The sequence below is a fragment of the Bos indicus genome, chromosome 13 (genome assembly GCF_029378745.1).
Source record: "Bos indicus isolate NIAB-ARS_2022 breed Sahiwal x Tharparkar chromosome 13, NIAB-ARS_B.indTharparkar_mat_pri_1.0, whole genome shotgun sequence".
Classification (NCBI taxonomy): domain Eukaryota; kingdom Metazoa; phylum Chordata; class Mammalia; order Artiodactyla; family Bovidae; genus Bos; species Bos indicus.
This window is the reverse complement of record NC_091772.1, coordinates 59,998,630-60,026,354: the sequence shown is the minus strand read 5'-3', so window position 1 is coordinate 60,026,354 and position 27,725 is coordinate 59,998,630. Positions and strand designations below refer to the sequence as shown.

Below are 27,725 nucleotides of genomic sequence, written 5' to 3'. Positions count from 1 at the left end.
CTACAGTGTGGGAGACCTGGGTTTGATCCCTGGGTTTAGAAGATTCGCTGGAGGAGGGCATGGCAACCCACTCCAGTACTCTTGCCTGGAGAATCTCCGTGTACAGAGGAGCCTGGCGGGCTGCAGTCCATGGGGTCGCAGAGTCGGACACAACTGAACACCTAAGCACAGCACAGGCCACCATTTAGAATTACTGAAAAAATTACACTGAAAAAATTAATTACACTTAGGTGTAAGTCTGATGAAACATTTCAGACTTTTATGCTGAAAACTATAATCAAAGAAGACCTAAATGAGAAACATCACATGTTCATGAGTGGAAGACTCAACATAGTAAAAATGTCAAATACTCCACAAACTGATACACTCTGTGTGTTAGTGGCTCAGTCGTGTCCAACTCTTTGCCACCCCATGGATTGTAGCCTTCCCAGCTCTTCCATCTGTGGAATTTTCCGGACAAGAATACTGTAGTGGGTTGCCATTTCCTACCCCAGAGGATCTTCTCGACCCAGGAATTGAACCCATATCTCTTGTGTCTCCTGCATTGGCAGGCGGATTCTTTTCCCTCTGCATCAAAGATGTCACATACTCCATAAATTGATACAGTAGTTTAATGCAATTCCTATCATAATCCCAACAAAAACTTCTGAAGATAGAGCAAGATTATTCCATAATTTATATGGAAAGGCAAAGGAGTTTGGAGTAGCTAAAAATAATTTTGAAATTAAATAAAGATGGAGAAATCATTATACCCAGTATTCAGGCTTATTATATAGCTACATTAGGTGGACAGACTCATAGGTCAATAGAACAATGTCATTGTTGTTCAGTCACTGAGTTGTGTGTAACTCTGCGACCCCATGGACTGCACCATGCCAGGCTTCTCTGTTCTCCACTATCTCCTGGGGTTTGCTCAAATTCATGTCCATTGAGTCGGTGATGCTATCTAACCATCGCATCCTCTGCCATCACCTTCTCCTTTTTTTGCTTTCAGTCTTTCCCAGTATCAAGGTCTTCTCTAGTGAGTTGACTCTTCATATCAGGTGGTCAAAGTATTGGAGCTTCAGCAACAGTCATAATCAGGGTTGATTTCCTTTAAGATTGACTGTTTTGATGTCCTTGCAATCAAGGGACCCTCAAGAGTCTTCTCCGGCACTACAATTTGAAAATATCAGTTCTTTGGTACTCAGCTTTCTTTATGGTCCAGCTCTCAGGTCCATACATGACTACTGGAAAAACCATAGCTTTGACTGTAAAGACCTCCGTCAGCAGTGATATCTCTGCGTTTTAAGTCTTTGGGCTGCGAAAGGCATTTTGAAATATGTAGGCCTTGTTCTGTGCCTAGAAGATGGGGATAGAGGCTAGGAATAGTGCCAGCCGAGTACAGGCCTGCTGCAGACAGAGCCAGCCCTGTCCTATCCTGCCCTTCATGTTTTTTTTGGTTGGCTAAAACTCCTGGCCCACTAGCACAGGCATTCACCCCATCCTTGAGAATACTACCATGCAGTTCAGTTCAGTTCAGTCGCTCAGTCATATCTGACTCTTTGCGACCCCATGGACTACAGCACACCAGGCCTCCCTGTCCATCACCAACTCCCAGAGTTTACCCAAACTCATCTCCACTGAGTTGGTGATATCCTCCAACCATCTCATGCTGTGTCGTCCTCTTCTCCCGCCTTCAATCTTTCCCAGCATCAGGGTCTTTTCCAATGGGTCAGCTTTTCGCATCAGGTGGCCCAAGTATTGGAATTTCAGCTTCAGCATCAGTCCTTCCAATGAACATTCAGGACTGATTTCCTTTAGGATGGACTGGTTGGATCTACTTGCAGTCCAAGGGACTCTCAAGAGTCTTCTCCAACACCACAGTTCAAAAGCATCAATTCTTTGGTGCTCAGCTTTCTTTATAGTCCAACTCTCACATCCATCCATGACTACTGGAAAAATCATAGCTTTGACTAGATGGACCTTTGTTGACAAAGTAATGTCTCTGCTTTTTAATAAACAGTCTAGGTTGGTCATAACTTTTCTTCCAAGGAGCAAGCGTCTTTTAATTTCATGGCTGAGATCACCATCTGCAGTGATCTTGGAGCCCAAAAAACTAAACTCTGTCCCTGTTTTCACTGTTTCCCCATCTGTTTGCCACAAAGTGATAGGACCAGATGCCATGATCTTCGTTTTCTGAATGTTGAGTTTTAAGCCAACTTTTTCACTCTCCTCTTTCACTTTCATCAGGAGGCTCTTTAGTTCTTCGCTTTCTGCCGTAAGGGTGGTGTCATCTGCATATCTGAGGTTATTGATGTTTCTCCCAGCCATCTTGATACCAGCTTGTGCTTCATCCAGCCCAGCATTTCTCATGATGTACTCTGCATATAAGTTAAATAAGTAGGGTGACAATATACAGCCTTGACGTACTCCTTTCCCAATTTGAAATCAGTCTGTTTTTCCATGTCCAGTTCTAACCGTTGCTTCTTGACCTGCATACAGATTTCTCAAGAGGCAGATCAGGTGGTCTCGTATTCCCATCTCTTGAAGAATTTTTCAGTTTGTTGTGATCCACATAGTCAAAGGCTTTCGCATAGTCAATAAAGCAGAAGTAGATGTTTTTCTGGAATTCTCTTGCTTTTTTGATGATCCAGTGGATATTGGCAATTTGATCTCTGGTTCCTCTGCCTTTTCCAAAACCAGCTTGAACACGTGGAAGTTCTTGGTTCATGTACTGTTGAAGCCTGGCTTGGAGAATTTTGAGCATTACTTTGCTAGCGTGTGAGATGAGTGCAACTGTGCAGAAGTTTGAGCATTCTTTAGCATTGCCTTTCTTTGGGAATGGAATGAAAACTGACCTTTTCCAGCCTTGTGGCCACTGCTGAGTTTTCCAACTTTGCTGGCATATTGAGTGCAGCACTTTCACAGCATCATCTTTTAGGATTTGAAGTAGGTCCACTGGAATTCCATCACCTCCACTAGCTTTGTTCGTAGTGATGCTTCCTAAGGCCCACTTGACTTCACATTCCAGGATGTCTGGCTCTAGGTGAGTGATCATACCCTCGTGATTATTTGGGTCATGAAGATCTCTTTTGTATAGTTCTTCTGTGTATTCTTGCTACCTCTTCTTAATATCTTCTGCTTCTGTTAGGTCCATACCATGTGGTTATTTTTCTCTAATTCCAAGATTATTGGTGTTTTTCAAGTGCATATCCCCTTTACCCTCCTTTTTTCAGCCCTTTGTATCTCTATCACCTGGACCTATATCTTTGCACATTTTTAATGAGTTCTCTATCCAGCAAATGCTTCCCTCTGGGTTCAGAGATCCCTGGGCCTGGGCCCATACTTTTGAGGCATGTGCTGTCCCTCTGGTATGGGAGACAGGTGAGTAAATAAGAGTTTATATAACTGCCAGGTTATCAGGGATTAGCACAGAGATCCCCCATCGGTGGCCTAGGAAAGACTTCTTGGGGGTTGCTGCCTGAGCTGTGTGTTCATGGGGAAGAGGAAAAGTGTTCCTCAGGCTCATTTTCTTTTTTCCTTTTCATGTGTTTGGATTATTTCCTCAGATTCCTTTCTAGGGAGGTTGTTCCAGGCTGTGAGACCAGCAGTCCAGTGGCATCAAAATCTGAAAGCATGGGGTTGTCTCTAAATTTTGGTTTGAGAAAGAGTTCATGTCAGAATCCTGGGATATAACAGCTCTGAAGGATAAGACTAGATTTTGCAAGGACCCTGATGCCAGGCGTACCTGATGTACCTGAATCTCCCCAATGGACAGTTGGAAATCACTGAAGAATACTGATAGAGGGCGGTGCTGTCCTTGCTAAGGATTGGAAGGGATGAGGCAAAGGGCCAAGGCTTATCACTCCTGTGTACCACTTCTAGCAGGTGGGACTTCTTTTCCTTCTTTCTGCTGCCTCACCCACCTCTCATGTCAAGGAGAGAGTATCATATGGCAGTTAGGAGTACAGGCTTTGCAGGTTGATCAACTGGCTTCAAACCCTGGCCTTGTAGCTTTGCCTGTCTCAGTGAGAACAGTTAGCCTTGGTTTTCTCATGGGCAACTTGGGAATTATTGTACCTGTCTCAGGAATATGATGATAGATGTCATATTGAGCTCATTGCTCAGAATATAGTGAGTGAGTGAGTGAAGTCACTCAGTCATGTCCGACTCTTTGTGATCCCATGGACTGTAGCCTACCAGGCTCCTCTGTCCATGGGATTTTCCAGGCAATAGTGCTGGAGTGGCTTGCCATTTCCTTCTCCAGGGGATCTTCCCGACCCAGGGATCGAACCCAGGTCTCCCGCATTGTAGACAGTTGCTTTACTGTCTGAGCCACCAGAATATAGTAGATGTTCAAGAAATACTCCATGGATCTTATTCAGGTCAAGCAGAGATGAGAACAATACTGAAGGTGTAATGACTAGATGGTCCCCTAGAAGAGAGAACCTTTTATTTTTTTAAAACAACATAGCCTATTCCTCTGAGAAAAGGATTTGATGCTGTGGAGCCACTTAGGTGTGAGAGTATTGACCCAGAGGGTGTGCTGGGAAACTGCAGTTAAGCCCAGGACCTCTATGGACATTGTTTCCATCGTGAGGACATGTTCCTCACGGTGGCCACTGCTTAATCTAGGGTAGGAAAAACTGCTATTTCTTGGCTGTCCACCATGTGTTGACTGCCATCCCCAGTGTTTTTGTTTATGGCTGCTCACCTTCCAGACAGTCCTACGTAGAGATCACTGGCATCCCTGCTTTTCCAGAGAGGGAGACAATGGATAAGGGGAGGCAGCTTAACTTGGCAGAATTTTCTAACCAAGGTGGTGAGGTCTGGGCTTTGCCCCTATGTGGGACTCAGAAGCTTATGCTTTCCCCATTGCATGCTTCAATTTTAGTTCACATAATCGGTTTGTGTACAAGTTCAGTGTAGTGAGTGCACACTGATTATGGAGGAAAATGTATCCCCTACCTCTCTGGCCAGTGAGATCTTTCTCAAGTAAGCTAATCTTCCAGGACTAGGACACTGAACTGGAAGAGGAGGCAAATGTTTAGGAGGCTTTTTGTCAGCCACTAGCGAATTGACAGGTCTTGCCTCTGTAGTCCCCTTCTCCCTCCACGCCCCATTGCAAGCCACCTTCCCCTGCAGCACAGATGCTACAAAGACGACGTCTCTGTGAGAGCCCTACCAACTGCCGTGTTGTTGGGCAGCCAGGCACTCACACTGTCACCTTTTTGTTTTTTCCACCAATGCCAGATTTCAGGGTAGGGCCTGAGGGCAGGAAGAAGGGAAAGAATGGGTCAGCAGAGGGCCCATTGGACTGAACAGCCTTGGGTTATGTTCTGAGCAGGAAGCAGCAGCCTCGGCCCCTTGGTATAGCATACAGGTCTGTGTCTCACCCCGAACGTCCATACCGTGTTGCCTGTCCCACACCTGGAAACCTCCAAATGCAAACTGAAGTTGAGAGGTCTTGCTTCAGTAAGTGTGTGGTGACACGTGTGTCCAGAGCTTGTCAGAGGATACTGGTTTGCTGGTGTGATGCTGGCATAGAGGGAGAGGACATTCCATTACAGTGGAGAATTGAGGATGCAAAGTAGGTCTGTTCTGCTGAGATCTCTCGGGAAGAATTACTGAAAACAGCCCATCTGTGAGGGAAATTTTTTTTAATCTAAGCCTAACTTTTTTGTTGTCATTATGATTCTAACCCATTTCCCTTTGCTCCATCTGTCCTCAGTCAGGAAACTGTATGCCCCAAATCTTGTTCTCTGTTTTGAAAAATCAATTTTTCCTGTGTTTAACCAGCTTTGCTAAAACTAAACCCTTGCATATAAAGCTCTTATGTCATTCAAAATTCATTTTTTAATCCCAGTCAATCTGTATCTTTACATATTTTTAAAATATTCCCAATATTTGTATTCCACATTTTTTTTTAATTTTATGTTTTATTTACATTATGTTTTATTTACATTCTTTTTTAGTATCTGATATTTTATTCTGCTGATACATGCTATAATTTGCCTAGTCTCCATTGGGTATTTCAAGAATGTCCAATTTTTCATTTTAAAGAGTATACTATGAACATCTATATAATAAAATTTTATTTCCTGTAGTTACATTTCCTATGCTTGCAGATCTCAAATTTTTTTGTCTCAGGAACTCCCTTGCATGCCCCCAAGTTACTTAGGAACCCAAAAGATCTGTTTGTTTGAGTTATATCTGTCAGTATTTACTATATTATCAATTACAGCCAAACTATCTTAATTATAAATTAAAATTTAAATATGCATTTATTCATTAAAAATAATAAACCTCTTGTGTGTTAAATAACAAATTTTATGAAAATACTTTCCAAATCAAAAACTTAGTGAGAAGAGTGACATTGTTTTCATTGTTGCAGATCTTCTTAATATCTGGCATAGAAGTCAGCTAGATTCTCATTTCTGCTTCTGCCTTTAGTCTGTAGCTGATAATGTTTATGTTTAAGCCTTAACATAGTTAAGTTGTTGGAAAAGAGAGGATTAGTTTAGTAATTTTCAAATAATTGTGCATTTTCTACTTTGTATTATACCAAAACTTGATAAGTGATAGTTTCTTTAAGGTATTAACCTAAAACAATAAATAAAAGTGTTAATTACTCAGTTGTGTCTGACTTTTTGTGACCCTGTGAACCGTAGCCTGCCAGGCTTTGCTGTCCTTAGAATTCTCCAGGCAAGAATACTGGAGTGGGTAGCCATTCCCTTCTTCAGGGGATCTTCCTGACCCAGGGATCGAACCCAGGTCTCCTGCTTTGAAGGCTAATTCTTTACCGCTGAGCCACCTGGCAGACCCATTTATAGAGAATAAGGGGAATCTGGTAGTTCAGTTCAGTTCAGTCACTCAGTTGTGTCTGACTCTTTGAGATCCCATGGACTGCAGCACACCAGGCCTCCCTGTCCATCACCAACTCCTGGAGTTTACCCAAACTCATGTCCATTGAGTTGGTGATGTCATCCAACTATCTCATTCTCTGTCCTCCCCTTCTCCTCCCACCTTCAATCTTCCCCAGCATCAGGGTCTTTTCCAGTGACTCAGCTCTTCCCATCAGGTGGCCGAAGTATTGGAGTTTCAGCTTCATCAGTCCTTCCAATGAACACTCATGACTGATTTCCTTTAGGATGAACTGGTTAGATCTCTTTGCAGTCCAAGGGACTCTCAAGAGTCTTTTCCAACACCACAGTTCAAAAACATCAATTCTTCGGTGCTCAGCTTTCTTTATAGTCCAACTCTCACATCCATACATGACCACTGGAAAAACTATAGCCTTGACTAGATGGACCTTTGTTGGCAAGGTAATGTCTCTGCTTTTTAATATGCTGTCTAGGTTGGTTATAGCTTTTCTTCCAAGGAGAAATGACCTTTTAATTTCATGGCTGCAGTCACCATTAACAGTGATTTTGGAGCCCAAAAAACTAAAGTCTGCCACTGTTCACGCTGTTTCCCCATCTACTTGCCATGAAGTGATGGGACAAGATGCCATGATCTTAGTTTTCCGAATGTTGAGTTTTAAGCCAACTTTTTCACTCTCCTCTTTCACTTTCATCAAGAGGCTTTTTAGTTCTTCTTTGCTTTCTGCCATAAGGGTGGTGTCATCTGCATATCTGAGGTTATTGATATTTCTCCTGGCAATCTTGATTCTAGCTTGTGCTTCATCCAGCCCAGCATTTCTCATGATGTACTCTTCATATAAGTTAAATAGGCAGAGTGACAATATACAGCCTTGATGTACTCCTTTTCCAATTTGGAACCAGTCTGTTCCATATCCAGTTCTAACTGTTGATTCTTAACTTGCATACAGATTTCTCAAGAGGCAGGTCAGGTGGTCTGGTATTCCCATCTCTTTAAGAAATTTTCCACAGATTGTTGTGATCTGCACAGTCAAAGGCTTTGGCATAATCAATAAAGCAGAAGTAGATGTTTTTCTGGAATTCTCTTGCTTTTTCGATGATCCAACGGATGTTGGCAGTTTTATCTCTGGTTCCTCTGCCTTTTCTAAAACCAGCTTGAACATCTGGAAGTTCAGGGTTCACACAGTGTTGAAGCCTGACTTGGAAAAAATTTTGAGCATTACTTTACTAGCGTGTGCGATGAGTGCAATTGTGTGGTAGTTTAAGCATTCTTTGGTATTGCCTTTCTTTGGGATTGGAATGAAAATTGACCTTTTCCAGTCCTGTGGCCACTGCTGAGTTTTCCAACTTTGCTGGCATATTGAGTGCAGCACTTTCATAGCATCATCTTTTAGGATTTGAAGTAGGTCCACTGGAATTCCATCACCTCCACTAGCTTTGTTCGTAGTGATGCTTCCTAAGGCCCTCTTGACTTCACATCCAGGATGTCTGGCTCTAGGTGAGTGATCACACCATTGTGATTATCTGGGTCATGAAGATCTTTTTTGTACAGTTCTTCTATGTATTTTTGCCACCTCTTCTTAATATCTTCTGCTTCTGTTAGGTCCATACCATTTCTGTCCATAATCGAGCCCATCTTTGCATGAAATGTTCCCTTGGTATCTCTGATTTTCTTGAAGAGATCTCTAGTCTTTCCCATTCTTTTCTTTTCCTCCATTTCTTTGCATTGATCGCTGAGGAAGACTTTCTTATCTCTCCTTGCAATTTTTTGGAACTCTGCACTCACATGGGTATATCTTTCTTTTTCTCCTTTGCTTTTGGCTTGTCTTCTTTTCACAGCTATTTGTAAGGTGGCCTCAGCAGCCATTTTGCTTTTTTGCATTTCTTTTTCTTAGGGATGGCCTTGATCCCTGTCTCCTGTACAATGTCACGAACCTCCATCCATAGTTCATCAGGCACTCTGTCTATCATATCTAGTCCCTTAAATCTATTTGTCACTTCTACCAAGCTGTTATAATCAGAAGTCTGTTGGAAGAAACTGGAAGTTTACAGTATAATGGCTTTTCATTGGCTGAGTTGTGCCACTCTCTCATTAGCTGAGCTATTACCAGCACAGAGGAACTCTTTCTTCTTCCACTGAAAGTAGTAAGATAGTGTTACTTGCTGCAGGAAATGGAAGATACTCTCTTCTTGCTGGAGTCTGTGTTGATGTCCAGTGATACCTACTTGAAAGCTCTCCCTTCTGGCCTGCTCATTCTATTTTAGTTAGGTTTCTCTTCATTAATTTTCACAAAGGGTTAGTTCCAGTGTAAAATTTGAATTCATATCAGTGAACTTTTTGTATGTTATTGCATTAAAATCCACTGGTCTATCATGCCCTTTTAATGGATCTTTTACCAGTGCATGCTGTTGGAAGATCGTGGATTGGTTGTTTGGAAAATGCTGGTTCACTGGTATGTGCTAATCCACTAAACATTGACACATTTTATTACACAATATCTAAAAAATCATATTCATGAATATTAATCTCATCAGCATCTGTATGGGGAACCCATCAAGTTAGTGATGAATGGTGGTGGTGGTTTAGTCGCTAAGTCGTGTCCAACTCTTGCGACCCCACGGACTGTAGCCTGCCAGACTCCTCTGTCCATGGGATTCTCCAGGCAAGAACACTGGAGTGGGTTGCCATTTCCTTCTCCTAGTGGTAAATACAAATTTACAAATGGTAGATTTTATCATTGGCAACATATACTGTCAGTTATTTTCCTTGAAGTAACAGGTTCCATGGTTTTCAGAAAAGTGTCTACTGTGTACCTCACTCTGAATAACCTTGGTTTGTCATTTTATGTAAAAATAGTTTTCCATGAAAAAATGGCTTCTTTAGCTAGCAGCTTAGCTGCACAAGTTTCTCTTTGAGACAGCCATTGTATTTCTACATGCAACAGAAGTGCTTAATGAATATTTCCTGTTTCATCACACAGAATATTAAAAAGAAGTGTACTCAAAGATTGAGACTTTAGATAACACTTGGTAATTTTTACCACTTCTTTAAGGACATTTTGATGGGAAAATGGATGGGGGATGGTAGTTGGAGTGGCTGGTGAGTCAGATTGCCATGACTGCTAGTTACTCACTGATGCTTTTGTTTTTGTGTTTTTTGTTTATTTTTGGCTGCACTGGGTTTTAGTTGCTGCAAGTGGGCTTTCTCTAGTTGTGGCGAGCTCTGCTCTTCCTTGCTATGCACAGGCTTCTGATTGCAGTGGCGTCTCTTGTTGCAGAGTACGGGCTCTAGAGTGTGCAGGCTTCAGTGGTTGTGGCATACCGCTCAGGAGTTGCATCATACGGGTTTAGTTGCCCTGAGGCATGTGGAATCTTCCTAGATCAGGGATCAAACCCCTGTCCCCTGCACAGGCGTGTGGATTCTCAACCACTGGACCACCAGGGAAGTCCTCATCATTGCTTTTGTACCATTAGTAAAAATATCAACACAGTGAAGAAAGCAGATAGTTTTTAAGATGAAATAGTTTTAATATCTTTTTTTTTAATGTTTACAAGCCCATTTGAATGTACTCTTTTGTGAAGAGTCTATTCAAATCTTTTGCTTGTTTTCCTGTTGGATTGTCTTGTCTTACGATTTGTAGACATTGCTTATATAGTCTGGATTTAGTCTTTTGTCAGACATATGTACAACAAGTGTCTTCCCTCTGTAGCTTGCCTTTTCACTCTGTTAAGGGTGTTTTGTTTTAATTAAAACATTCTTAATATTTTATGTAATTCGATTTATCAATACCTTCCTTTTATATGTGGTGCTTTTTTGACCTGTTTGAGAAAATTTTGCCCTGTCTATGGTCATGTAGAATTTCTCATATACTCTAGAAGCTTTGTTATTTTACCTTTTATATTAAGATAATCCATTTGAAATTAATTTTATGTGATTGTGAGATACATGTTTTACCATAGTGATATCCAGTTGATCTAGCACCATATTTGGAAAAGAATTATCCCCTATCTGTGCCACCTTAATAATTTTCATTTTTCATTACTTGTGATACAATAATAGTTGCCCTCATTCTTTTCATTGTAATGGAAGTAATCTTGATCCTTTTGATTTTTTCCCCCATGGATGGCAAAGCTGGTTCAGTAATATTTATATGACTGCTATGTAGAGTGCCAACTATTGCAGAAATTGCTAGGCATTTCATCCATATTCTCTTATTTAATTCTCTCAACCCCATGAGATTGGTAAGGGCTACCCTCCTTTTACAGTTTACATGAAACTGATGTTCATGTATAAGTAATTTGACCACAGTCATTCATGAACAGAAGTTGTGTTATAATAATAAGAGTATTGGATAGGGACTCAACCTTCAGGGAGTTCACAGTTGGTTAGGACTGATCACCCTTTTTATTCCAGACCATAAGTGTTTCTAAAACAATTAAAGAAGTATGTCTCAGGTCTGTTGAAGCTCACAGAAGGGTGATTATTCTGAAGGGTTGAGTTAGGACAGGATATAGAAGGAAGGGCTTCACTGAGATAATGCATGATGAACTAAATTTTAAGGGACTAATAAAAGTTCTGTGGTATTGGGAGTAGTTGGTATTTGTGGCCACGAGAAAAATGGATACAAATGGGGCTGTGAAGTCATCTTATCATCTCGTGTGTGTGTGTGTGTGTGTGTGTGTGTCTATAGGCAGGGGAGGGACCAAGGGGTTATATATTACTTGTGCTGGCGTGTGAAGGTGAATGTGAGAACCACATCACAAGGGATCTTATGTGCTAAGAAGCTTTGATCGTGGGGTAATAGGAGCCATCAAAATGGTTTGGATAGAAAGTGATTCATTTGGGACCTTTTTAACCATTCCCGCCCTCCAGGGAATCCCACTTAGAATGTCAGCTTACATAGTTAATATCTATTGAGCCTTTACTGTGTGCCAAGCTATTATTACACTAAGTATAGAATATAGTCTCTCTTAATCTTCATTAGCAAGAGAATGAGAGGTACCTGCTCTTGTTATTCCACTTTTTGGAAAAGAAAACTGAGACACAGGTTAATCAACTTGCCCAAAGAAACAGCTCATAAATGTTGATGTGGGATTCAGCCCTTAGTATTTTCTCCTTTTGACACTTATATCAGCCATTGCTTCAGAAGAAACTATCTTGGCTTGAATTATTCCAAGAACAAAGAGAAAGCTGGTATGGTGGGAACGTGGTGAGATACGGTGATAGGAGATGACTCTGCAGGGGTGAGCACAGGACAGTGTGTGTAGAGCCTTGGCGTCAAAGTCAGGAGCAGTGGGAAGCCACTAGGTGTGTGTAGCAAGAGAGAGACTTGATAGCCTTTCTTTTTTTTTTTTAATTCCTCTGGCTCCTTTGTAGAGAATGGATTAGAGAGGGACAAGAGCAGAAACAATAAGATCAGGTAAGGAGCTGACACAGGCACTCTGGCAAGAAATAATGGTGGTAGATGGTGGAAGATATAAGGATAATCTGGGATATATTTGGAAGTACACTTTACAGGACTTGCTTATGGGTTGGCTTAATGACGGGAAGAAAAAACCACGATGATGCAAGGAGGTTTTTTTTAGCCTAAGTCATTTCTAATTTCAGGCTACCATATCTTCAGGGAACATGCTTTTCATGCAACTTAGAGCATAGCTCTGAATTTTCTTAGCATGCATTCCCAACAGTAGAATTAACTACATTAAGGACTAACCTGTAAAGAGCAATATTGCATAGGAACCTGGAATGTTAGGTCCATTAATCCAGGCAAATTGGAAGTGGTCAAACAGGAGATGGCAAGAATGAACATTGACATTTTAGGAATCAGTGAATTAAAATGGACTGGAATGGGAGAACTTAATTCAGATGATGGTTATATCTACCACTGTGGTCAAGAATCCCTTAGAAGAAATGGAGTAGCCCTCATTATCAACAAAAGAGTCCAAAATGCAGTACTTGAGTGCAATCTCAGAAATGACAGAATGATCTCTTGTTCATTTCCAAGGCAAACCATTCAATATAATAGTAATCCAAGTCTATGCCCCAACCAGTAATGCTGAAGAAGCTGAAGTTGAATGGTTCTATGAAGACCTACAAGACCTTCTGGAACTAATATCAAAAAAAATGTCCTTTTCATCATAGGGGACTGGAATGCAAAAGTAGGAAGTCAAGAGATGCCTGGAATAACAGGCAAATTTGGCCTTGGAGTACAGAATGAAGCAGGGCAAAGGCTAATAGAGTTTTGCCAAGAGAACTCATTGGTCATAGCAAGCACCCTCTTTCAATAACACAAGAGACGACTCTACACATGGACATCACCAGATGGTCAATACCGAAATCAGATTGATTATATTATTTGCAGCCAAAGATGGAGAAGCTCTATACAGTCAACAAAAATAAGACCAAGAGCTGACTATTGCTCAGATCATGAACTCCTTATTGCCAAATTCAGACTGAAATTGAAGAAAGTAGGGAAGACCACTATACCATTCAGGCATGACCTAAATCACATCCCTTAAGATTATACAGTGGAAGTGACAAATAGATTCAAGGGATTAGATCTGATAGACAGAGTGCCTGAAGAACTATGGACGGAGATTCATGACATTGTACAGGAGACAGGGATCAATACCATCCCCAAGAAAAAGAAATGCAGAAAGGCAAAATGGTTATTTGAGGAGGCCTTGCAAATAGCTGAGAAAAGAAGAGAAGCTAAAGACAAAGGAGAAAAATATACCCATCTGAATGCACAGTTCCAAAGAATAGCAAGGAGAGATAAGAAGGCCTTCCTCAGTGATCAATGCAAAGAAATAGAGGAAAACAATAGAATGGGAAAGACTAGAGATCTCTTCAAGAAAATTAGAGATACCAAGGGAACATTTCATGCAAAGATGGGCGCAATAAAGGATAGAAATGGTATGGATCTAACAGAAGCAGAAGATATTAAGAAGAGGTGGCAAGAATACACAGAAAGTGATAGTGAAGTCACTCATTCATTTCCAACTCTTTGCAACCCCATGGACTGTAGCCTCCCAGCTCCTCCGTCCATGGGATTTTCCAGGCAAGAGTACGGGAGTGGGCTGCCATTCCCTTCTCCAAGGGATCTTCCCAACCCAGGGGTCGAACCTGGGTCTCCTGCATTGTAGGCAGACGCTTTACCATCTGAGCCACCAGGGAAGTCTCAGAATACACAGAAGAACTATACAAAAAAGATCTTCATGACCAGGATAACCACAATGGTGTGATCATTCACCTAGAGCCAGACATCCTGGAATGTGAAGTTAAGTGGGCCTTAGGAAACATCACTATGAACAAAGCTAGTGTAGGTGATGGAATTCCAGTTGAGCTATTTCAAATCCTGAAAGATGATGCTGTGAAGTGCTGCACTCAATATGCCAGCAAATTTGGAAAACTCAGCAGTGGCCACAGGACTGGAAAAGTCAGTTTTCATCCCAAAGGCAATGTCAAAGAATGTTCAACCTACCACACAATTGCACTCATCTCACATGCTAGCCAAGTAATGCTCAAAATTCTCCAAGCTAGGCTTCAACAGTGCATGAACCTTGAACTTCCAGAGGTTCAAGATGGATTTAGAAAAACCAGAGGAACTGGAGATCAAATTGCCAACATCCGTTGGATCATCAAAAAAGCAACAGAATTCCAGAAAAACAGCTACTTCTGCTTTATTGACTATGCCAAAGCCTTTGATTGTGTGGATCACAACAAACTGTGGAAAATTCTTAGAGATGGGAATACCGGACCACCTGACCTGCCTCCTGAGAAGTCTGTATGCAGGTCAAGAAGCAACAGTTAAAACTGGACATGGACCAGCAGACTGGTTCCAAATAGGAAAAGGAGTACATCAAGGCTGTATATTGTCACCCTGCTTATTTAACTTATATGCAGAGTACATCATGCGAAATGCTGGGCTGGATGAAGCACAGGCTGGAATCAAGATTGCTGGGAGAAATACCAATAACCTCAGATATGCAGATGACACCACCCTTATGGCAGAAAGTGAAGAAGAACTAAAGAGCCTCTTGATGAAAGTGAAAGAGGAGAGTGAAAAAGTTGGCTTAAAACTCAACATTCAAAAAACGAAGATCATGGCATGCAGTCCCATCACTTCATGGCAAATAGATGGGGAAACAATGGAAACAGTGAGAGACTTTATTTTTTGGAGCTCCAAAAATCACTGTTAATGGTGACTGCAGCTATGAAATTAAAAGACACTTGCTCCTTGGAAGAAAAACTGTGACCAACCTAGACAGCATATTAAAAAGCAGAGACATCACTTTGCCAACAAAGGTCCGTCTAGTCAAAGCTATGGTTTTTCCAATAGTCACATATGGATGTGAGAGTTGGACTATAAAGAAAGCTGAGCACTGAAGAATTGATGCTTTTGAACTGTGGTGTTGGAGAAGACTCTTGAGAGTCCCTTGGACTGTAAGGAGATCCAACCAGTCCATCTTAAAGGAGATCAGTCCTGAGTGTTCTTTGGAAGGACTGATGATGAAGCTGAAACTCCAATACTTTGGCCACCTGATGGAAAGAGCTGACTCATTTGAAGAGACCCTGATGCTGGCAAAGATTGAAGGCAGGAAGAGAAGGGGATGACAGAGGATGAGATGGTTGGATGGCATCACCAATTAGATGGACATGAGTTTGAGCAAACTCCAGGAGATGGTGACGGCCAGGGAAGCCTGGTATGCTGCAGTCCTTGGAGTTGTAAAGGGTCAGACACAACTAAGTCAACTCAACTGAGCTGAAGGACTAAGCCTCTTTTTAAAGATTTTGATACACATTGCCCAGTTGCCTTCCTAAACACTGGTATTAATTAGCATTCTTCCTCTATTTTGATGTCATTTGCCTGTCCTTTTCATTGCTGGAGTTAGTCTCCTTTTTCTTTTAAATTATTTAGAAAGGCATCATCGTTATAACATTTGTAAGCTTAACTGAACCCAAATTCAGTTTTTGTTATTACCCCATTCTTTGCTGGCTGTTGACTGGAGACCTCTCTCTCATCTCCTTAAACTTCTTGCATTTCTCCTCACATGGCTGCCTCCATATTTAAAGCCAACAGCAGTGTGTCAGGTTCTTCTCATGCTTCAAGGCTTTCCTTCCACCTTTTCTTCTGCCACCAGCCAGAGAAAGTTCTGTGCTTTTAAAGGTCCATATGATTAGATTAGCCCACCCAGATAATCCCCCATTTCTGAGGTCCTCTGTGCCATAAAACATAAATGTAGGAGTGATTTCTTATCACACGCACAGATTCTGGGGATTAAGAAGTTATGGAAGATAGAGAAGGGGCCATTTTTACCAAATGCAAAATACATTTCCCCTTCCCTAGAGTTCTGAGGACTCTTGTGCCATTACTGTGTCAGCTCAGCCTGAAAATATTGTCTAAATCTCTTCTACTTAAAGGACCCAGATCTCACCTTCTAAATCATCTAAATTAGGTATAGTGGAAGCTCCTGAGTACAACTGCTTTCTGTCTCTTGTCCAGAGATATGGATTGTCTGTTCCTATCATACACTGGTTGGATGGGCGAAGGATAACAGTTAACTTTTTTCTAACATGGGAGAAAAACATGAACATGAAAGTTACTAATTACAGCATTATTTATAATTACACACACCAGAAGCAATACCAATACCTACATTAGAAGAATTTTAAAGATTTTCTTCACTTCAGTGAATATTATTTGGTCATTAAAAATTTTAGTAGCAAGGACAAATAGCATGAGAAATATAGGACACAAATGGAGGAAATTAGTACAGATCTAATTGTACTTATAATTTTCACATAAGCATATAAAAATATGCTCATAAAAAGACTAGAAAGGGCAAAAATAATCATTGTGTTAGAGTCGGATGATGGGTAACATTTTCCTTACAATTTTTTAGTATGAAATATGCATATTTTTCTTTTAAAAATCTTTGTTCACATAGCCTAAATGCGGTATTTTCCAATCATTCTCAATCTCCCATTCACCTTTGAACTCATAGGATATCCTTGGAATTAGGAAAGGGAAAAGTGTTGTGCTCTGCTTGCTCAGAACACATAGCTGGTGCTCTACGTGTACACACATTCTTGTCTACAGTTATCAGCATCTCCCAGTCCTGAGTTTCCACATTTGGCAGGACAAAGTACTTAAACCTAGATCACCATGATTCCCCAGCTGAACTTGTATCCTCACTGGGAAGCAGCCTAGCCATTTGAGGTCCCCAGACCAGCAATGTCAGATCACATGGGAGCTTTTACAAAATGAAGCATCTCAGATCCCATTCCTGATCTTCTGAATTAAAACCTACATTTTAGCAAGATTCACCCCCCGATTCATGTGCACATAACAACTTGAACAGAACTGGCCTAGGTGGTTCAAACAATGCCATGAAAACTGAATCAGGGGTCAGGGTCGAGAAATCTTCAGGTAACTACTGCCGGAAGTACTGTGAAAACACAGCCGGCACTCCCAAAGAAGTGTGATGTGCAGATGGAGAGCTTTGTGTTCACGCCTGGTGGTCACCAATGAGTGCAGACCAGCAGCTGTGTTTAAAGCAGACATATTGGTATTGTGTACCAGTTGAAAGCCTGGGTTTGGAAACTTTTGATTCTGGAGTAAGCACACTCCATCCTGACTTTCCCATTGATTGCAGCTATACAGAATGCATGGAGCAGTTATTTGAGGATGCTGAAAAATAGCAGGTACATTGGGAGAGAAGACCAAAGGCTGAAATATCAATAAACTGGCCTGTGGTATGAACTCAAGGAAGCCCAAAACGAAGAATTAGATCTTGGTATGGAAAGAGAGCACTCCAGGAGAGTCCTCCATTCTGGCTAAAGTACTGAGAATGGGGTCTAGTGCTTAGAGAGGGTGGGAAGAAAATCTCCTATGTATTTTCTTCCTTTTCTCTGAAAATTCCCAACATGTGACAGTCCAAAAACACTTAAAACTGAGGGAAAAGACTCTTCCTTTCCAAGAAGACTTGTTTCAAGAGTATGAAGTGAACCACTGCTGCTTTTATTGTTCTCCCTCCACCTGATACAGCGTGTGGACGTAGGCACTGTCAGGGGAGGTACATGGCAGAGCAAGGTAAGCAGTGCCCCAGCTTTCTGGCCAGAGGACCAAAAGGAAAAGCCCAAGGACCCAGAAGGTACCAAGGAGATACGTTAGTTGCTCATTCGTGTCCGACTCTTTGTGACCCCATGGACTCCTCTGTCCATGGAATTCTCCAAGCAAGAATATTGGAGTGGGTTGCCATTTCCTTCTCCACCAAGGTGATAGATCATAGAAAGGAGTGCAGAAAGCAACTCTGTAAAGTTTGTGGACTCCAGGCCTTATCTGCACAATGTACATAAGTGGATGTGATTCTAAATAGCACACCAAAAACTTTGGGAACAGAAATGTAGTATCGCCCACTGCCAGGTCTCAGACTGACCACTGGATAGCACATATGTGGTACAGAACTAGATAGCACTACAAAGGCTTTGCAAACAGAACTGACATTGAAACCTGAGCTTGAATCCCAAACCCAGCTGGGTTGGTTGTCTGCTAAGACAACAATATCAGGATTCTCCTGAAACCTCATAACAAAATATTAAAAATTTTTGGGACTGCAAAGAATCAAGTATTCCAAGATGACACAAATGTTGGAATAATTAGCTGACAGATAAAGCAGCTGTTAGAAAAATGCTCAGAGAAGTAAGGGCAAATAGTCTTGAAACAAATGGAATGATAAAAGATCTCAGCTCGGAAACAAGATACAAAGAATAACCAAATGGGAATTTTAGAAATGAAAAATACAATAATCAAAATAACTTCACTGGATGAATCCATAGCAGAATAGAGAAAACAGAGGAAATATTAAGTACTTGAAATAGATCAATAGAAATTATCCTATCTGAACAACAGAGAGAAAAAATATTTTTGTCCCAGGAACCTGGGACAATTATAAAAGATCTAACACTGGGACCATGAGAGTCTTAGAAGAGAAAGAGTGTAGGACAGAAAAATTATTTGAAGAAAATAATGGCTAAAAACTTTCCAGATTTGGCAAAAGACAGAAACTTACAGATTTTAAAAGCTCAGCAAATCTTAAACAGGATAAACCCAAAGAAGTCCATGCTCATACATAATCACATTGCTAAAAATGAAAAAAAGTCATGAAAGCAACTAGAGAGAAACATGTGTTGCTTATAGTGGAATAAGAATTTGAATGATTGTGGATTTCTCATCAGAAAACCAGAAGTAAGTTGATCATTATTCTTAAAATATGAAGAAAAAAAGAATTGTCAGAACCAGAATTCTATATCCAACAAATACATCATCTTCTGAAGGATTTTAAGATATTCTTAGTATAAAGAATACTAAGAGAATTCATAGTCAACAGATTTTCTCAGAAGAAATTGCTAATGAAAGTTCTTCAGACAGAAGGGAAGAGAAATCAAATAGAAACTTGGAACATCAAGAATAAAGGAAGAGCAATAAAAATGGTAAATATTTAGATAACTATAATAGGCTGTTCTCTAGTTCAAGAGAATTAGAATATGTTTAATTTGTTGTTGTTCAGTCACTAAGTTGTGTCCAACTCTTTGCAACCCCGTGGACTGTACCACACCAGGCTCCTGTGTCCTCGACTATTTCTTGGGGTTTGCTCAAACTCTTGTGCATTTGAGTCAGTGATGCCATCCAACCATTTCATCCTCTGTCATCCCCGTCTTCAATCTTTGCCAGCATCAGAGTTTCTTCCAAAGAGTCGGCTCTTCCCATCAGATAGCCAAAGTATTGGAGCTTCAACTTGAGTATCCGTCTTTCCAGTGAATATTCAGGGTTGATTTCCTTTAGGATTGACTGTTTTGATCTCCTTGCAGTCCAAGGGATTCTTAAGAGTCTTCTCCGACACCACAATTCACAAGCATAAATTCTTTGGTGCTTAGCCTTTATGGTCCAACTCTCACATCTGTTCATGACTAATGGAAAAACCATAATTTTAACTCTATGGATCTTTGTAAGTAAGGTATTGTCTCTGCTTTTTAATACACTGTCTAAAAATACACTTTCCTTCCCAGGAGCAAGTGTCTTTTAATTTCATGACTGCAGTCACCATCCACAGTGATTTTGGAGCCCAAGAAAATAAAATCTGTCACTGTTTCCACTCTTTACCCCTTCTGTTGAATTATGAAGAGAGAAAACAGAAGAAAAAAAGAGAACAATTGGAAAAGCAATAGTAAAATGGCAGACCTAAATCTAAACATATCACATTAAATGTAAATGGTCTCAACATACCAATTAAAGGAACATGGCTTTTGAAGTTGGGCAAACCTGGTGTAAATTCATTCTTGGCTGCTTATACCTATGTGGCTTGTGTAAGAACACTTGCTTCTTTGAGCCTCAGTTTCCTTATTTGTAAAATAAGTATATGGCCTCAGAGGGCTGTTACAAAGATGAAATAACGTAATGTATATAAAGAACTCTGCACATCCATCTGTTTAAAAAGTAGAGGAGATGCATATTTGCTCATATATGCAAAGTATCTTTGGAAGGACATACAAGAAGCTGATGTTAGTAGTTGTCTATGGGAAGACCTGGTAGGCTACAGGACAGGGCTAAGAGGGAGATTTTTTGTTTTTTTTACTTGTACAGGTCCAGAGTCTTTTATCTACAGCTCTGAAATCAAAAGAGCACTGAAAAAAAGTGTGTTTTGTTTTTTTCATAAGATTGACACCAAACCTTTTTTGGTAGCAAAACGTGACCTGAAGTGGCATGAAGTTCCTTACATATTCATTTTATGTGAATTCTCATTCATTTTGCAGAAATTTTAGGGTTTTGTTTACAGGGTGCTACATAGTAATATGTTTGGTATACTCCTATTTCTAAAATATGAAAAATTCTGAATTCTAAAACACATTCAGCACAAGATTATGGATCTATGTAGCCTTTGAATTTTGAATTCAATCTGTGTATTGTCTTGAATTTTGAAACTGGTGAAGGCATTACCTATTCACAAAATTAAATCTTAAAAACTAAATTTAGCATGGTGCCTGACACAAAGCAAGCTGTCAGTAAATATCAGCAGCTGCTGTTATTCCATTCTTCCAGGCTTTTCCTGTCAACAAATCTGTTCATGTCCAATACGACGTTTCACCGTCACAGCAGACCCTGTGACTGTTACTGTTTAGATTTTACATTTTTAAAGACTGAGGTTCAAAGATTTTGTGACAGATGCCTGCCAACCAGCCAGGCAGCCCCCGACCTAGGATCCCGAGGTTTTTTCTGTTCACCAGACCACCTCAGCCAGAAGAATGGCATCAGCAGGATTTGTGTGCCGAAGAGAGCCAAGTTGTTTTTATCTAAGAGCAAAGGAGAGAATGAGGAAATTATGTGTGGTCAGGATCACCCCCAAATCCCATTAGACAGTCCAGTGGGCCCAGCCAGACAGATGTGCCTATAGCATTTAATGTACCAGCATTCTCCTTCAGGGGCTTCCCAGGTGGCTCAGCTTTAAGAATCTGCCTGCCAGTGCAAAAGACGTAAGAGATGTGGGTTTAGACCTGAGTCAGGAAGATCCTGTAGAAGAGGGCATGCAGCCCACTCCAGTATTCCTGCCTGGAGAATCCCATGGACAGAGGAGCCTGGCAGGCTATAGCCCATAGGTTGCAAAGAGTCGAATGTGACTGAGGTGACTTAGCATGCTCACACTCTCCTTCAGTTGATTACCTGATGAAGTTTTAGGGACTTGATTCTAGACACTGTACAAAAATTACCTTTAAAAAAAAAAAATCCTGAGACCCTCATTCAGCACATTAAGGACTGAACCTATTTTATAATAGGTTCTGGGTGTGTATATGAGGAGCTCACAGAAGGGTGCGTGTGTTGCAGTTAGACTATGTTGAGTATGAACCTAAGGGATATGCCATGACCATTTGAAGTACCCAAATTGTTGGGGTGGGCCTGGCAACTGCCTTTCTTTCCTCTATTGTTCTTTATTTCTTCTCTCCTCACATTCTGTGATCTCGGAGAGATAAATAGAGATGGCTCCATGTTTCAGGAGGCATCAAGGCTCATTTCTCCAAGTCATTGTTATAGTTGGTTCTGTTTGCTGCTCTGTAAGGGGGCAGTTTGTGGAGATAGATAAAATGCTTCCTGCCCTCTGCACCACCTGGTCTGTCCAGTGAGGCAGGTTATTGGGAGGCCACCAGAAAGTTTGACTGCCAGCTCCATGAACCATGGCTTGGAAACAATAACCTCGATCAGGAAAAATTGCTTCCCTTGGAAACCATGTCCACCTAATCACAATGTCTTTTCCAGCTCATTGGTAGAACTGACTGGAGAAGCACCTACTTTTGGATTTTTTCCCAGCTCTTTAATTAATGGCTTCTTACTAGAAGCTTCGATTAACTGCTATTTACAAAGCTTTTCTGAGGTCTGCCATGCCCCAGAACTGTCAGGTTTGTATTGCTTGCCAGGGCTCCAGGTAGATTCCAAAGCACACTTTTTCAAATACCAGATCTTTTTTGTTTCATTATATCCATAGCCAGATCCTTTATAGAAAAAGTAGGGAAGTATAAAGAGGAAATGTCACCCAGGTATAACTGTCACTGTTTTTATTTTCAGTTATACTTCTTTCTAGTTTTATTTATACACACACACATTTTTCCTAGGCTATTGATAATCCCCTTTTCTCTTCTGTTAACACTAGAACATAAACATTTTTCCACATCATTTTTAAACATTCTCAGAACATTTGTTTCCATGGCTGCATGATCTACCTAACTGGTCCCCATTTGTGACCAATCCACTTCCCTTGGTTAAAGTCTTTATGATGATATTTGAATTTCTGTAAGAGGATTTGTTGTTGTTTAGTCACTAAGTCATGTGTGACTCTTTCATGACTCCATGGCCTGTAGACCACCAGGCTCCTCTGTCCTTGGATTTCCCAGACAAGAATACTGGAGTGGGTTGCCATTTCCTTCTCCAGGGGATCTTCCCCATCCTTGTACATTGGCAGCAGATTCTTGACCATTGAGCCACATGGAAGCCCTTATGATGGATACCTAGGCATAAAATTATCAGACTATGAAATGTAAAGATACAAAAGGCTTTTGAGAGTCAGTTACATTGTGTGTGTGTGTGTGTATGTATGAGTATAAACTTAGTTTCCACAAAGCATGCACTGATTTATGCTTCTGGCTCCTGCAGTCTCAGTGTGGGCAAAAATTGGTTCTTCCTGGGGGGTGGAAAAAAACCTTAGAAATTTGTGGCTATCCAGTGGTTTCCAGTGCATAAACTGATATACAGTATCTGCTTTTATCATTTCATGCAGAGGCCATAATGAGAAAAAGGTTGAGAAACAGAGTTCTAGCTATATATGAGCACCCATCTCACTCCACCCTTGGAAGCTTTTAAATTTGAGCTTTTGGTTTGGGATTTTAGAATAGTATTTTTCTGGTCTAAATGTTCTTAATTCTTTGTACAGACTTTAGGAACCTGAGAAAGGTTTGAATACAATAAAATGTATGTGTTCCCACTGTTTATATTTTTATCTTTCTACATTATTAGGAATCCTCCATGTTTCTAGCCTTGTGTCCAGCTCTTTTCATGTTACTGTGCTGTGTAGTGTTTTCAGTGTTAGTCTGTGCCAAGGACCATGTTGAAGTACCCCTTGTGTTCTGGTCTTAGGCAGGGACTCCCCCACCTCCATGCCTGGGAGTACATATGTGTCTCCACAGGCGTCAGCTTTGGACCTCTGGGAGCCCAGGCGCCAAGCTGCTCTGGGACTTTGAGTAATTGTCTCTTGTTTGTTTCAGGTGTGATCCCCTGGGCCCGTTTGCTGTCGGGGGAGAGGACCTAGACCCCTTTGGGTGAGTACTGCTGGGGAGCTGGCAGCAACATGACTTGGTCTCGTGGCCTTTCAGCCCCAGCTCATCTTCTAATTTTAGAACTTTTCGTCAGTCTTCCTTTGGGGTGAAGGAGGCATTTGTTGCCGAGTGGCTGAGGAAGCACTGCTACTGTTCTGCTCTGCCATGCCTGGAGCAGTGCAAGAGGGCTCTGAATGTTGGGGAACAACTGAGCAAGCCCAGAGGGCAGTTCCACTGTTGTTTTCTGGCCCCACTTGCCCTGGTGGAACGATACCCCCAGGGGGGTCTATCAGGTGAAGACTGAAAACACACAAGTGGGTTACAGACCTGAGGTCAGTTGAGGGCTCTTCAGAGGTCATGACCTTACTTGATAAGGGAGGGTCACTCATCCCTTTTAGACTCTAGGGTAGTTCTTGTGAAGTCCCCAACAGAGTTAGAGCCTCAGCTATGCAAAGGCTCAGTGCTTCTAGATTTTAAGCTCTGCTGCAAAGCATGTCCCCAACTTGAGTGTTTCATTTTTAGACAGTGGGGAAAGTAAGTCTGAAGTTAAGCTTGAACAATTAAGCTTAAGTTTTTAACTTAATACTTTTGCTTGAGCTGAAGTTAAGCTTGAACAAACTTTGACCTCAAAGTTTGGGGTAACATCACCTTCTTATTCATCCTCATTTGAGCCATTAGGTCAGATCCTTAGAACTCCATGAGGAATGGGTACTATCAAGAGTCAGACTTGGACAATCAAGTCATAGAATGCCCAGAGACCCTTCAAGGAAACCACAAAAAAAAAAAAAACAAATAAAAGCTAGTATTATAAATTGTCTCAATTCATTAGCCCTTAGACCTAAAGCTGTGCCTGGAAGAGCCTTGTTTTGGTTCTGCATTCACCTTGACAAGTTCTGGCACATGTTCTTGATCAAATCGTGCCCCCCTCCTTGGCTGCAGGACATGGCAGGGATCTCAGTGTTGTGGGGTCCTGGAGCTTGTAGAGCTGAAAGTGCAGGCCATGATGGCCAGAAAAGGTGTGCTTTTTTATGTTCTTGCTCTTGCCCACTTCCTGCTGGCACTCAGGCAACCATCCACGCATGTCTGCTTGAGCCATCCAGAGTTGGTGGCCAATTCACTTTTACCTACATTCTCATCACCTTCTTCTCCAACATCTGCTTGCCACACCTGCTTACCCATTATTCCTTCTTGTCTCAGGTGTCGGAGAGGTGGCATGATTGTGGATCCCCTGAGATCCGGCTTCCCAAGAGCACTTATTGACCCGTCATCAGGACTCCCAAACCGGCTTCCTCCAGGCGCTGTGCCCCCAGGAGCACGCTTTGACCCCTTTGGACCCATTGGGACCAGCCCATCTGGGTAGGTATTCACTCGGGGATGCTGAGAGGGAGGACCCGATAGCGGCTCAGCTCAGCATTGCAGGGATAAAGGCATCTGACACCAAGTGCAGAATTGCCAGTAGTCCCGGGCCTTGCTGCCAAGAGAGTGGAGCCTCCTCCAGGCCCCTGCCTGGTGCTCCCTGAAGCCTTCCATGAGCTTCCCATTCCTCAGTGGCTCCCTTCCCCAGCTTCCCTCCAGGAGGACTCAGAGGAGGGGTTGCTACTCACATTTACTGGACTTCTTGTATGTGCCAGGAACTCAGTGGATTCTTAGGTCAGCACTTGTGGATAGATATTTCACAGAGACAGAAATCAAGGCCCTGAGTGATGAAGGAACTTGTCCAACGTGGGAAAATCAGAATTCAGACCAACTCTAGAGCACATGGTCTTTAACTCCACAAACCACCACATCATTCTGGAGGCAGGCTCCCTCCATTCAGGACCCTGTCTACCTGTGTGCCCCTGACTCTTCATCACCCCAACTCACCAGCCCCTCTTTCCATTCCAGACCTAACCCAGACCATCTGCCCCCGCCGGGCTACGATGACATGTACCTGTGAAGGCCTCAAGAATGTAACATCCCAGCCTTCCCTCCACTGTCCTGGAGCTGCCACCGCGGGCCCCTTCAGCACCCGTTTTCTTGCGGGCTGGGGGCAAAGGACTCTGTCCATGTGTTTGCAGGCCGGCTGGGATTGCCTCCCCACCCCCTACCAGAGCCAGGGCACCTGCTGCAGTTCTCCACCTGGCTGCATATAGGTCCCAAAGAGAAATCAGTGTGTGTCTCACCACCAGCTCCTCTCCACTTCGCAGGGGAGACTCCGGCAACATATGCCCTTGACCCGATGCAGTTCCAGCTGCATCGCTATAAGAACAGAACCCATTTTGGATGTTATTATTAAGAACCAAATGTCAATACAAAAATCATGTTGCCGGTCTCCCACTCTTCTTTACTGCACAGCTCCTTCCATGTATGAGACTTGAGAGTTTGGATCTTTGAGGGGCTAAAGGACTGTCTTAGGCATCTTCCTTTCATGAATTGCTCTCACTCCTGATACCACTAAGATGGTCTGGCTGCATGGATGAAAATGAGTGACTGGAACCCCCATAGGCCACAGGGATGACTTCCACAAGGCCAGGCGCATTGCAGAACGACTGCATCTCTCTGCAAAGGGCAAGACGTTCCAGTTCTGCTTGTCTGAGCCTGTCCTCTGGGTCTGTCTGTGCCTGGGCAATGGCCGCCTTCAAACAGAGGAATAAACAGAGCAGACCTGAAGGCTAATCTCTTTTTTGCCACTAACTTAACTGAGTGACCCTATGCAAATCCCTTCCCCTTCCAGGGCCACTGTGCCCACCTGCGAAATCCGAGGTGCCTTTCTTGCTCTAAAACATCCTGGTGTCGGCTTCTATGCGTGATGATCCCTAGTAACTGGGGCAAAAGGTAAAGAATGAAGGTACAAGGCTTTGTGTGGCGATTACCTACAGAGTCTGCAACTCTGTGCCTCTACCCACCGTGAGGCCCCGACATGAGCATAGCAGCACAGTGCTGGACATAGGGACAAGCAGGGAGCCTGGCCTCTAGAAGCCAGTGTGTGACAAGGGTGAATGGAGGAGTTGGTGATACAGGAAACAACCCAGGAAGGCATTCCACCCCCAGGGAGCCCCAGCCTCTGGAAGTCTGTGCCCTGTATCCAGGCCCACCTGACCTTTGGTGTTCTCCAGATCCTTTGCAGCCCTAGGCCTGACAGACGTGTTCAGTGATGAACCCCTGTGCTGGAATAGAGAAAACACCCTAGAGCACCAGACTCCGAGGCAAGAGATGAAGGCACTAGTCACTTTCACTCCACCGTTAGCATTTCAGCCATGGGTGGTGCCTTTTTCAGCTCCTTGGACTCCTTTCTCTAAATTAGGAGATAGTATTTGTCTGTGGGCAGAGGGCTACCAGAGCCTTCCTAAGGCATCTGCTAATGTGCTATATAGCCTGGAAGTGCCTGTCTGCTGTGCCCAAGAGTGGGTTACAAGTAAACTAGACAAGGCATATATGCCCAGGGTCAATCCAAGATGCCACCTGGGTATAGGTGGGGAGGCTAGGGCTTCCTGGGCGTTTCTGGCAGGCCGCATTTCAAGCACTGATTTAGTGAAGGACCAGTGTAAAGCTTTTAGAACAGCTCTGCTCTGGAAAAAGACCCAGAGGTCAGGCAGAACTGCAAATGCAGTCATCAATGGCCATCTTCCCCAAGAGCCAGCAAATGGGTGAGATGTTTTGTTTGGAAGCTAGATCATACCTTCTACAAAGAACTTGAGGCAATTTGCTCATAAAAGCATCCTTTATTATAAAAAGAAGCATTTAAAGGAACATCAGACAAGCAGGGGAAGTAAATAACTTTTAGGACCCTGATTCAGGGGAAGGACAAGATTGAAACAATAAATTCACCACTTAGATTTTCTAATAGTGAAAGTGGAAAGGATAGTCATAAGCATAATACTGTTTTCTGAAAACAGAAACTTCAGTGATTCATCTGCAGAATCAGTCATTTTTTGAGTGGGTCTCCTTGCATTAAGGACTGAGGAATGCAGACTGTGCCTTAAGTTATGTGTGGGGAGGTGAATGGGACCTTCAGGAACTTC

General features: G+C 42.2%; 1 protein-coding gene and 1 non-coding gene across 2 annotated transcripts in view; one reads left to right on the top strand and one right to left on the bottom strand.

Annotated features, from left to right (window-relative positions):
• Positions 1 to 26,373, top strand: part of PSMF1 (proteasome inhibitor subunit 1) — a 38,777-nt gene extending 12,404 nt beyond the window's left edge. Inside the window, exons 5-7 of the mRNA XM_019972178.2 lie at positions 23,674 to 23,727; positions 24,922 to 25,080; positions 25,609 to 26,373. Coding sequence (XP_019827737.1) covers positions 23,674 to 23,727; positions 24,922 to 25,080; positions 25,609 to 25,660 — 265 coding nt within the window. The 3' untranslated portion in view covers positions 25,661 to 26,373. The remainder of the gene's footprint in view (positions 1 to 23,673; positions 23,728 to 24,921; positions 25,081 to 25,608) is intronic.
• TRNAC-ACA (transfer RNA cysteine (anticodon ACA)) lies at positions 13,969 to 14,040 on the bottom strand. Its single transcript has one exon. It is a non-coding gene; the product is annotated as a tRNA-Cys (tRNA).
• Positions 26,374 to 27,725: the final 1,352 nt, after the last annotated feature.